Source organism: Mustelus asterias, chromosome 22 (assembly GCF_964213995.1).
Source record: "Mustelus asterias chromosome 22, sMusAst1.hap1.1, whole genome shotgun sequence".
NCBI lineage: Eukaryota > Metazoa > Chordata > Chondrichthyes > Carcharhiniformes > Triakidae > Mustelus > Mustelus asterias.
In genome coordinates, this window is record NC_135822.1 from 61,781,286 (window position 1) to 61,793,944 (window position 12,659).

Consider the following 12,659-nt stretch of genomic DNA (forward strand, 5'->3'; position numbering starts at 1 on the left):
GGAATTAAGAATCTACTGATGACTGTGAAACCATTGCCGATTGTTGGAAAAAGCCCCACCTTGTTAACTAATGTGCTTGAGGGAAGGAAATCTGCCGCCCTTACCTGGTCTGGCCCACCTATGACTCCAGAGCCACAGCAATGTGGTTGACTCTCAACTGCCCTCTGAATAAGGGAAACTAGGGATGGGTAATATAGGCTGCCCCAGCCAGTGACCACCCACGTCCCATGAATGAATTAAAAAAACAGCTCTATGATTTGTCAGCATACAAGGACTGCTTGTCATGCACAGAAACACATTCTGTGTCTTTTTTTTCTATACTCATTCTTGGGCTATTCGTCCTTCTCACTAATTTTTTTAATTAAATCATCTGTATGGTAAATCATTCCACATTCTTACAACTGCGTGTGTGAAAATATTAACATCTGGATGCAGTCTTTCACCACACACTGTCTCCAAACTTCTCACAATTGTGAAATTCTTCACTGAATCCTTTCTGTGGCCCTCGTGGACTGACTGGAATTCGAAGTAATGCTGCAACTGTAGCCCGTGCCTTCGACAAACTCAGCAACCTTCCTTACATTTTCATTCATTGTCCCTACATATCCCAAAAGCCCAAAAGTTGTGTCTTCCTCTCTATTCTTCTATCTCTGAAGATACATGGGTCTTCAACTGCAAGGAAGGATTTACTTGCCATTTAGGAATGCAGCAGAGGTTCGCCCAGACTCACTGCTGGAATAGTGAGACTGTCCTGTAGGAGAGATTGAGGAAACTGGGTCTTCATTCCCTGGAGTTAGAAGACTTGAGAGGTGATTGTATTGAAGCCGACAAAATCCTTAAAGGGCAGGACAGGATAGATGCAAAAAGCAGGTTTCCCCTAACTTGGGCTGGAGGGGGCAGGTGTGCGGCACGATGGGGGGGAAGTGAAGTGGGTTGGGCAAGGAGGTGCCGGGTGCACGGATGCCGGTCATCATAGGATGGTGAGTTGGGATCTAGAACTGGGGACACAGTCTCGGAATTGGAGTAAGCCACACTGAGGCTGGTGAATCTTTGTAATTCTCTACCCCAGAGGGTGATGGGTCCAAGTCATTGGGAATGTTCAAGACAGAGATCGATAGATTTCTGGACACCATTGACATGAAACGATATAAGGATAGTGTGGGGGAAAATTGTGTTGACATAGATAATCAGCCAAGATCTAGTTGAATGGTGGAGCAGACTCGAGGGGCTGAATGTCCTACGCCTGCTCCTGTGCTCCCTCACACTCCACTCAGAAAAATAACCTAACTGTTTAATGTACACTTCCGTTCAATGTTCCTTTTCTCTAAAACACTGTACCTCACACTCCTTAATGTTGAACAACAGCTGCATGTAATTAAAAGCAAAATACTGTGCATGCTACAAATCTGAAATAAAAGCAGAAAGTGCTGGAAATAGTCTGGCGGCTTCTGCAGAGAGAAAAACAGAGTTAACGTTTCAGGCTGAATATGACTCTTCTACGGGTCTCAGTATCCGTCCACTTGGCCAACTCGCAATCCCGTGCGTTCCTTCACTCTGTTATCAGCTGTCTTGGTTCAGTGATGGGTTTCATAAGTTGATAAGATATAGGAACAGAATTAGGCCATTTGGCCTATTGAATCCGCTCGGCCATTCGACCATGGCTGATATGCTCCTCATCCCCATTTTCCTGCCTTCTCCCCATAACCCTTCAACCCATTACCGATTAAAAATCTATCTAACTCCTACTTAGATTTACTCTCTGTCCCAGCATCCACCACACTTTGGGGAATTCCACAGATTCACAACCCTTTGGGAGAAGTAGTTTCTCCTCAACTCTGTTTTAAATTTGCTACCCCTTATCCTAAGACTATGACCTCTCGTCCTAGAATGCCCCACCAGTGGAAGCATCCGCTCCACGTCTACTTTATCCACACCTTTTATCACCTGGAATACCTCAATTTGATCTCCCCTCATTCTTCTAAATTCCAGAAAGTATGGGCCTAAACTGTTCAATCTCTCTTCATATGACAAACCCCTCATCTCTGGAATCAATCTAGTGAACCTCTGAGCCAGAAAGTTGTGGGTTCCAGCACAACTTAAGCATTTCTAAGTCGTGATGAGAGTTGGATGTTCTGCCTTCTAGACGAGCAGTTAAACCAAGCCCCACCTTGGCAGATGTCAAAGATCCTACATCATGAATAGAAGAAGAAGAACAGAGTTCTTCCAGCCAACATTCCATCTTCAATCAACAAAACTTCCCTGATCATTGCTATCTCATTGTTGTTTGCAGATACTCGTGTGTAGTTTTGGCTGCCCTGGTCCTTTAGATTATAAGAGGCTGTCCCTTGATTAGAGGATGGTGTCTTCTGAGGCTTGCGAGTGTCTGCCATGGATCCTCATGTAACTGAACAGGCTGATTCTCAACCTGCCTATATTTGGGCACATTGGGAAGGACATCCCACTTAATATTCGGGTCCGGAATGAATCATTTTCTTCCTTGCCTTTCCTGTTCTCATCCCACTCCACCTCATCACAGTGCAGAAGGAGGCCATTCGGCCCATCAAGACAACAATCCCACCCAGACCCTATCCCCGTAACTCCATATATTTGCCCTGCTAGTCCCCCTGACACTAAAGGGCAATTTAACATGGCCAGTCAATCTAACCCGCACACCTTTGGACTGTGAGAGGAAACCGGAGCACCCGGAGGAAACTCGCGCAGACACGGGGAGAACGTGCAGACTCCGCACAGATAGTGACCCGAGGCCGGAATTGAACTCAGGTCCCTGACGCTGAGCTGTGCTAACCATTGTGCCACCATACTGCCCACTATCATCATTAGGACACTGGGACTCGAAGCCTACTGCTGTTTGATGGACAATTTGTCACCATTCTGAATGTTTAGTAGCAAGCTCCTCCCAGCCACTAAGGTCAGTGCTGCCTCATTTCAAGGATAGCTGCAAAATGTGTTTGAAGCGTTTCCTTTGTCCTTCTCTGAAACTTTGTAATAATTCAAATGTAAGTTGTTGTGAAGCCCTTTGAGACATCTTTCAACAATGGAAGGTATTAAATCAATAAGGTTCCTTTTTTAATTTCCAACATCCTACGTATTGTGGAAATCCTTTCAATAAATGGGAAACTAAGAGCAGATTCTTGAGGCACAGCACATCAAACACCTCAGCAACCTTAAAGGCATTCATTTGGACTTAATCACTACCTTCCATCACCAAACTATCTGTCTATCTAATTTTGCAACACGTCTCATGTGTGCTATCTTCTCACACTCTGCTGAATAAGACGTGTGCACATGCACCTATCCCTCGATCTGTACATATGCACATTCGTCAAAACAACCAAGTAATCTCGCACCATCTACCCTTTATCAGTCCGTGCTATCTGTTCCTATTTACCCCGTGTTTTTCAAAGTTTACATTAATTCCATCACACTGCTTTCAACATCTGCTTACACTGAAGCAACTGGCTTATGGATTCCTACTGCGGAATTTTCCCGCCCCGCCTGCCATGGGAATCATAGCAGGTGGGATATGGACCATGCAAAGGTCCTGTGTTGGGCAGGATTTTCCGGCAGTGGGACGAGTGCGGCCGGAAAACCCCGCCCCCAATTTCTCCCTTTCACGGAAAGAATTTAACAACTGCCACTGTTCAGTCATTTGTATAATCCCCTTTTCCAATGCTTGGGAACTTGTTTTTTGCATTTCATGTGATGTTTCTTTCCTCTTTACTTCAGAATAAAAGGAAAATTATATGACTCGACTTCTATCTTTCACTTGTGGAAAGATGTGGGTAGCCCATCTAAATAAGACCCGATAAACATTTAGCAGTCTGGTGGTTGTAATAAAGAAAGGATTTGCCATTATGCGCTTGTTATAGTTTAGAATAGAATAGAATCCCTACAGTGCAGAAGGAGGCCATTCAGCCCATCGAGTCTACAGCGACAACAGTCCCATTCAGGCCACACCGTAACCCCACATATTTACTCTACTAATCCCTCTAACCTAGGTATCCCGGGACATTAAGGGGCAATTTTAGCATGGCCATTGCGCCTACCCTGAACATCTTTTGGACTGTGGGAGAAAACCGGAGCACCTGGAGGAAACCCATGCAGACACAGGGAGAATGTGCAAACTCCACACAGATAGCGACCCAAGCCAGGAATCAAACCCAGGTTCCTGCAGCTGTGAGGCAGCAGTGCTAACCACTGTGCCACCGTGCCCCCCCCTATAGTGTTAACTCCAATTCTGTCTTCTTGAGGGTCTCTGATTTTAATCACTTCCACATTGACCAACCCTTCAGCTGCCTCAGCCCTAAGAACTGGAATTCTGTCCCCAAAACCTTCGCTATCTTTCTAACTTTGTCTCCTCTTTAAGACCTACCATTTTAACCAAGCTTTTGGTCACCTGTCCTAATATCCCTTTATGTGGCTCAGCGTCTAGTTCTGTTTGTTTTGATTTGATTTATTATTGTCACATGTATTAACACACAGTGAAAAGTATTGCTTCTTGCGCGCTATACAGACAAAGCATACCGTTCATAGAGAAGGAAAGGAGAGGATACAGAACGCAGTGTTACAATCATAGCTAGGAAGGGATTGAATTAGCGCATTGTTAGGGAGTTTAGAGTAGAGTTTTAAAAGCATAGAACAAGAGAAAAAGATAGAATTAGAGGGTATGCTGGGGACAGCTCGCAAGAACTCGCTCTGACGCCATCTTGAATGTAACACTCCTGTAAAGGTGTCTGGTCATGTCTGACAACCTTAAAGGTGCTATGTAAATATAGATTGTTGTTAACAATTCCCAGCTCCAGAAAGGAACAACGTTCAACGCACCAGCCACACGTAGAGCCTCCCACCATCACAGCACTGTCTCAAGTTACAGGTTCAGGTAGACAACGAGTCTCAAAGTTAAGGCTAATTTATTAGTCACAAGTAGGCTTACATTAACACTGTAATGAAGTTACTGTGAAAATCCCCTCGTCGCCACAGTCCACCGCCTGTTCGGGTACACTGAGGGAGAATTTAGCATGGCCAATGAACCTAACCAGCACGTCTTTGAGAGTGTGGGAGAAAACCGGAGCACCCGGAGGAAACCCACGCAGACACGGGGAGAACGTGCAGACTCCACACAGAAAGTGACCCAAGCCGGGAATCGAACCCGGGTCCCTGAGAGGGAGCGGTGCTAACCACTGCGCCACCGTGCCGCCTCCTGTGTCCTGGGACATTGTATTGCTTTGAATGTTAAATGTCATGTTGTTTGTGTAGTATTTATCAGATACTTAAGGATGACTGGAGATTTGGGGGCAGGCGAGTGTAAATTTGAGGCAACAGTACATTTAGGCTAATTTTTATTCCCCCCTCCATGCATTAATTACAGCTTCAGTGGACCATCGGAAAACCGATAGCATTTCTTAAGAGATGAAAGCCACATGTGACAATTAATGAGCATACATGTTGTGCTTCCTCTAGTTAATGAAACTGTCCTAAATAGCAGCTGGCTTGTCACTTCCCCATTACTGGACGTGCTCAGTAACTGTTATTCATTATCTTTCCATTACCAGCTCAAAGCTTCTTTTCTCCCATTGCATTATCCCGTCTTGTCAATCCAGAGCCTATTTCAGGGTCCTCCAGCAGCCTATGTCTTCAGATTGCTGCCAACCCCCTTATGCTTCTGTAAGCTTTGGCAAAGTAAATGCAGTTAAAATACAGGCACCTGCATCCAGGGAAAGGCCTAAGCATCATCCCGAATAGAAAATCCGACCTGCTTTGAGCCACTTTATGTGGCTTGGTGTGAATCTTCATTGGAAGGCGCTGCTGTTTGCATTGTTGTTTCTGTTAATCTTACCAAGGAAGCTGCGGACCTCAGAGCGAGTCCAACATGTGCTGTGGGCCCAAATCAGCATGGCTTATGTTTTTCTCCAAGCGACTTTTCTCAGTTTGGAAATGTTCCCTACTTGGAGAAGTGATGGCCCAGTGGTATTGTCACTCGACTATTAATCCAGAAACTCAGCTGATGTTCTGGGGACCCGGGTTCGAATCCTGCCACGGCAGATGAGGAAATTTGAATACAATAAAAAAATAATATCTGGAATTAAGAATCTATTGATGACCATGAAACTATTGTCGATTGTTGGAAAGACCCATCTGGTTCACTAATGTCCTTTAGGGAAAGAAATCTGCCATCCTTACCTGGTCTGGCCTACATGTGACTCCAGAGCCACAGCAATGTGGTTGGCTCTCAACTTCTCTCGGGTAACTAGGGTTGGGCAATAAATGCTGGCCAGCCAGCAATGCCCATGTCCCACAAATGAAAACAAAACTCAGCTTTATTCGTTTTTCAAGAAGGACCCTGTGAATATTAAGTGAGACTTTCTTCCTCTTGTCATTCTGGTGTGGGAAGACACCTGTTGAGTTCACACATTGGAGAATTGTGTGACACCAAGCTGCGATTAATGTTCCTTTGGTTTATTTTGAATAGATGTGCCATGGGTTTGGGTGAGGAGATTGTGAAAATCCCCAATACATGCTCTCACTGGGCTGAGATACATGCCAAAAGCAGGCCAGAGGAGAAAATCTCTCCTCTATTGCTTAATCTTAATCTCATCCTTAGGAAGCATAGGTTCTTGATTAATGAGGGGATTAGGGATTATGGGGAAAAGGCAGGAGAATGGGGATGAGAAAAATATCAGCCACGATTGAATGGCGGAGCAGATTTGATGGGCCGAGTGGCCTAATTCTGCTCCCATGTCTTATGGTCTTACGATGTTTTGGCCCTGGAGGAAGTTCAACGCAGGTTTACAAGAATGATACCTGGACTTCACGGGTTAAATTATGAGGAGAGATTAGATAATTAGGCCTTTATTCTGTTGAATTCAGAACGTTGAGGGGTGATCTATTAAATAAATGTCAGGTGATGCATTTTGGTAGATCGTATCGGGGCAGGACCTACTCAGTTAATGGTAGGGCATTGGGGAGAGTTATAGAACAAAGAGATCTAGGAGTACAGGTTCATAGCTCCTGGAAAGTGGAGTCACAGGTGGGCAAGGTGGTGAAGAAGTCATTCGGTATGATTGGTTTCATTGGTCGGAACAGTGAACATAGGAGTTGTGACGTCTTGTTGAAGTTGCACAAGACATTAGTAAGGCCATGCTTGGAATACTGTGTACAGCTCTGGTCACCCTATTATAGGAAGTATATTATTAAACTAGAAAGAGTGCAGAAAAGATTTACTCGGATGCTACCAATGGTTTGAGTTATAAGGAGAGGCTGGATAGACTGAGACTGTTTTACCTGGACCGTAGGAGGCTGAGGGGTGAACTTATAGAAATCTATAAAATAATGAGGGGCATAGATCAGCTAGATAGTCAACATCTTTTCCCAAAGATAGAGGAGTCTAAAGCCAGAGGGAATAGGTTTAAGGTGAGAGGGGAGAGATACAAGAGGGTCCAGAGGGGCGATTTTTTCACACAGAGAGTGGTGAGTGTCTGGAACAAGCTGCCAGAGGTAGGAGTAGAGGCGGGTACAATTTTATCTTTTAAAAAGCATTTAGACAGTTATATGGGAAAGATGGGTACAGAGGGATATGGGCCAAACGCGGGCAATTGGGACTAGCTTCATGGTTAAAAACTGGGCGGCACGGACAAGTTGGGCTGAAGGGCCTGTTTTCGTGCTGTAAATCTTTATCACTCTATGTCTACAAAATATTTGAAGGGAAGTACAGGGTGGATAAGGATAAATTGTTTCCATTTGTGGAAGGCTCTAGAACAAGGGGCCATAATCTAAAAATTAGGGCCAAGCCTTTTAGGAGAGATTTAGAAAACACTTCTACACACAGAGAGTGGTGGAAGTTTTGAAACTCTTTTCCTCAAATGGCGGTGGATGCTGGTTTATTTGTTAGACCTGACATAGACAATTTTTTACTGAGCAAGGGTTTCAAGGGATATATACCAAGGGCAGGTACATAGAGTTAGGCCACACATGAGACATTGATAGGATGCAAGACTAGGCGGAGAAGTGGCAGATGGAGTTTAACCCAGATAAGTGTGAAGTGGTTCATTTTGGCAGGTCAAATAGGATGGCGGACAGAGTGGAAGATCAGAAGGATCTTGGGGTCCGAGTTCATAGGACGCTCAAAGCAGCTGTGCAGGTTGAGGCTGTGGTTAAGAAGGCGTATGGTGTACTGGCCTTCATCAATCGAGGAATTGAGTTTCGGAGTCATGAGATAATGTTGCAGATATATAAGACCCTGGTCAGACCACACTTGGAGTACTGTGCTCAGTTCTGGTCGCCTCATTACAGGAAGGATGTGGAAGCCATAGAAAGGGTGCAGAGGAGATTTACAAGGATATTGCCTGGGTTGGGGAGCATGCCTTATGAGGATAGGTTGAGTGAGATTGGCCTTTTCTCCTTGGAGAGACGAAGGATGAGGGGTGACCTGATAGAGGTGTATAAGATATTGAGAGGTATTGATCGAGTGGACAGTCAGAGGCTTTTTCCCAGGGCTGAAATGGTTGCCCAAGAGGACACAGGTTTAAGGTGCTGGGGGGGGGGGGGGGGAATCGGTACAGAGGAGATGTCAGGGGTAAGTTTTTCACTCAGGTGGGTGGTGGGTGCGTGGAATGGGCTGCCAGCAACGGTGGTGGAGGCGGATTCGATAGGGTCTTTTAAGAGACTTTTAGATAAGTACATGGAACTCAGTAAGATAGAGGGTTATAGGTAAGCCTAGTAATCGCTAAGGTAGGGACATGTTCAGCACAACTTTGTGGGCGGAAGGGCCTGTATTGTGCTGTAGTTTTTCTATGTTTCAAGATACAGCCATGACCTTGTTGAATGGCGGAGCGGGTTCAAGGGGCTGAATGGCCAACTACTGTTCTTATGATCCTATGTTCTATTAATGTGTGCACTTCATCAGGGGGGAGCATGAGGTGGTGAAATGTCGGCAGAAACAATGGAAGAAGTTGGGGTCTGTCCCGAAAGCAGGATCGTTAATTTATCAGCAGTTTGACCTGTCCGTCTTCTCTTGCAGCACTAAAGCGCAGTTACACCTGCAGTTTGTGTCATGTGATCCTGAATTCCATAGAACAGTACCATGCCCATCTACAGGGATCCAAACATCAGACCAAGTAAGTGGCCTTAATTGACTTTACTCTTCTGTCCCAGGCTTGTGCACCTTGGCAGTGTCTGAGATGATCTGAGTTTCTCATTGCAAAGAATTGACAATAGTACAGCTTAAAAGAATCCCAGGAACGAGGTGGCCAAGACATTTGACATGGTCACTTTCAAGCTCCAGCCCTACTTTGGCATTCTTGCTTCCCACCTGGTTCATGTAGAAGTCAAACTGCAAAGTGCAAAGCATTCTGAGCAAGTCAGAATCCTAGATTTCATAGAATCGTAGAATCACTACAGTGCAGAAGGAGGCCATCTGGCCCACTGAGCCTGCATCGACCCTCTGACAACAGTCCCACCCGGGCCCAATCCCCGTAACCCCACCCCATTAATCCCCCTAACCTACACATCTTTGGACACGAAGGGGCAATTCAGCACAGCCAATCCACCTAACCCGCACACCTTTGGAGTGTAGGAGGAAACTGGAGCACCCGGAGGAAACTCACACAGACACAGGGAGAACGTGCAAACTCCACACAGATGATCACCCAAGGCTGGAATTGAACCCAGGTCCCCGTCGCTGTGAGGCAGCAGTGCTCACCACTATGCCACCGTGCCACCCTTCTGCTGTAATGAACTCACCACATATCTAAAGTAGTGGTGCCCATACCCACATCGATATCCCAGAAGGAAAAACACACAGTAAAAAGGGAGGAATAAGTACACTAGTTCAAACTGTTTTTTCCTTATGGGATCCCTTTTGCTGACCCATTGATATGGGAGCTGATGATCAGAAATATAAAGGAGCCGCCTCCATATTTTAGGATATGAAAGCCATGAATAGACAGCATGAGGGCGATTCTCTCAAAAAATTCAAAGTGCTAAATTCATGGGAAAGCTGGGGTAAATCACGATCGTTTTTTCAGTGGGAGTTCAGACTCGAATCTCCCTCACTCTGTGCATTGCAGAAGTCACAATTGTGAATATCATTAAAAGCTCAGGGGGCAGGGCCTATTAACGCTGGAATCTGACAGTGGCCCGAAATTGTCAGCCTGCCCTTTGCTGGCCAGCTCAATCGCCACTGCGCGTGCGCAGAGTTCCGGATGTGTCAGACTCCGGCACGAGACCCTCACAGTGCTGCCCCCCCGCCCCCCCCCCCCCCCCCCCCCCCCCCCCCCCCCCGCCTCCCCCCCACCACCGCCTCCACAAGCATTCCCAGGCAAGTCCCATCTCTGACCCTCCCCCCGCCGTCCAGCAGCACCCCGATCTACAGCATCCCCCCCCCCCCGCCCCCCGCCCCCCACCCCCAGCAGTGATGATGCCCCCCACATCCCCACTCCAGCAGACCCACCCCTACCCCACAGGAGGCAGACCCCCTCCCCTGTAGACCCCCCCCCCCCACACACCATAAGAGGCAGCCCCACCCCTCCGGCAGACCCCCCTCCCACCCAGCCTGCCCCGATCGCTGACCTCCCTCCAGTCCCAACCGATCCCTGTGCAGAGTGGCAGCGGGACCCCCCCCCCGCCCTCACAAATCGCCCCTAAGCTACGCCCCCTAGGCCCCACCCCCTTGGCACTGCCACATGCCCGGTGGGCAGTGCCAAAGTGCCCCCTGGGGATGGGCACTTTGCTGTTTGGGCACTGCCAGGGGGACACAGGCTGGCACTGCCAGAGTGCCCATGCCCAGGGGGCACCACCACCCTGCTGCCCAATCCCTTGGGGGGGGGGCCCGATTACTCCCCCTTCACTCCAGCAGGGTCTCCCGCTAGTTCCCCAAAAGTGGGGAGCTACCCTAAACTCCGCGGGTGTGAAATTGTACTGGCGGGGTGGGAGCTGCTATCGGGCCCGGGGAATTCAGTCCCGGGCCCGATAATGACATTCAAATAAGATTAAAATAAGATTAAAATTGATTACCTGCTGTTCCCGCCGGTTCCCAGTGTGGTCCCGACCGCGCTGGATATCCGGCGCTCGGGGATGCGCGCGCGTCGGGAATGCATGCACAAATCCCACGAATCGGCACACGCCTGATTCTCCCGGCCCGACCCGCCCAAGTCCTTAGAACATAAAAAATATATTTGCATCTGAAAGAAATGGAATCTTCATTCCATTCAATCTGTCCATTTTGTCCACCAGAGTGGGGCCCATTGCCACTGGTTTCATTCAGATCCACAAAGATGTAAAGGAGTGCGGGCTCTTTCTGTCATTGCAGGAATATTGTCGGAAGCCCACATACTTAAGGCATTTTATTAAAAATTTAAAAAGCAATTACATCGGGCATAATTGGTAACACAAGATCACCCGGGGAGAACTGCTCTTGGTTCCCTGGAGAACCTCCATTCGGAGCTTTCAGTTGCTTGTTTCCAAATGAAAATTGACAGTGCATTATTCACCTTCAGCGTAACCTTTTTCGCAAAGCGGGTGTCTCGGATCCAATTTACATCTGTCCCATGTAGCAGATTAAGGGTTTGTTTGCTTTTTGGTTAAAAAATAATAATTGCTGTTCCAGGATTGCAGAAGGAGGAACACATTTCAGTGAAACTATATAGCTGACATGAGAGATATTATTTTGTCCTGCCCAATTAACCAAATATTCAAGTTCTCTTTCATCTATCTGAACACATTGAATAGTTATTGGGATATTGGGTTCATGTCACACTATTTGTAACCGCCACAGTTGCCTAGACCTGCAGAGTTTCACTGGCTGTCTTGTCTGGAGACAATACACATCTTTTTAGCCTGTCTTGATGCTCTCTCCATTCACATTGTTTTGTTTCTTAAAGACTTGATTAGTTGTAAGTATTCGCATTCCAACCATTATTCATGTAAATTGAGTCTGTGTCTTTATATGCTCTGTTTGTGAACAGAATTCCCACTCACCTGAAGAAGGGGCTTAGAGCTCCGAAAGCTTGTGTGGCTTTTGCTACCAAATAAACCTGTTGGACTTTAACCTGGTGTTGTTAAACTTCTTACTGTGTCTCACTAAAGATGTACAGCATGAGATGCACTGCTCCAGTAACACCCGAGACCAATTTCTTCAGTCCGTGTCACTAACATTTTACAGACTTGTGTGAAGCATTTACGACAGATATTCCTCGACATATTGCCAACAGTTAAGGCCATCATCATACTGCCACTGCTGGATTCAGGCTATGATTGAAAATACAAGTGGGGAAACAAGAGTTTTGTTGCCAACTTTACTTCACTGCCAGTCACGTGTTGGTCAGTGACAAGGGAATCTTGCACATATGCTTGCACAGAGTCACCGAGCTCTGGTCTCCAAGCAACCAGTGTTTCATTTTTGGAAAGAGTAGCCAGAAGCAACCAATTGTTTTTTCATTTATGGGACATGGACATCTCTGGTTAGACCAGCATTTATTGTCTACCGCTTGTTGCCTTTGAGAAGGTGGTGGTGAGCCACCTTCTTGGACTGCTGCAGTCCCTGTCATGTAGGTACACGACCACTCCATCTGACGAAGGAGCAGCAAGCTCCGAAAGCTTATGGTATTTGCTACCAAATAAACCTGTTGGACTTTAACCTGGTG

The 12,659-nt window shown here is 46.7% G+C and overlaps 1 protein-coding gene across 1 annotated transcript in view; it reads left to right on the forward strand.

The window, feature by feature from the left end:
- The window catches only part of LOC144509714 (zinc finger matrin-type protein 4-like), a 151,573-nt gene extending 142,435 nt beyond the window's left edge, over positions 1-9,138 (forward strand). The window contains exon 6 of the mRNA XM_078238495.1: positions 9,038-9,138. Within this exon, the coding sequence (XP_078094621.1) occupies positions 9,038-9,138 (101 nt within the window). The remainder of the gene's footprint in view (positions 1-9,037) is intronic.
- The last annotated feature ends 3,521 nt before the right edge of the window (positions 9,139-12,659 follow it).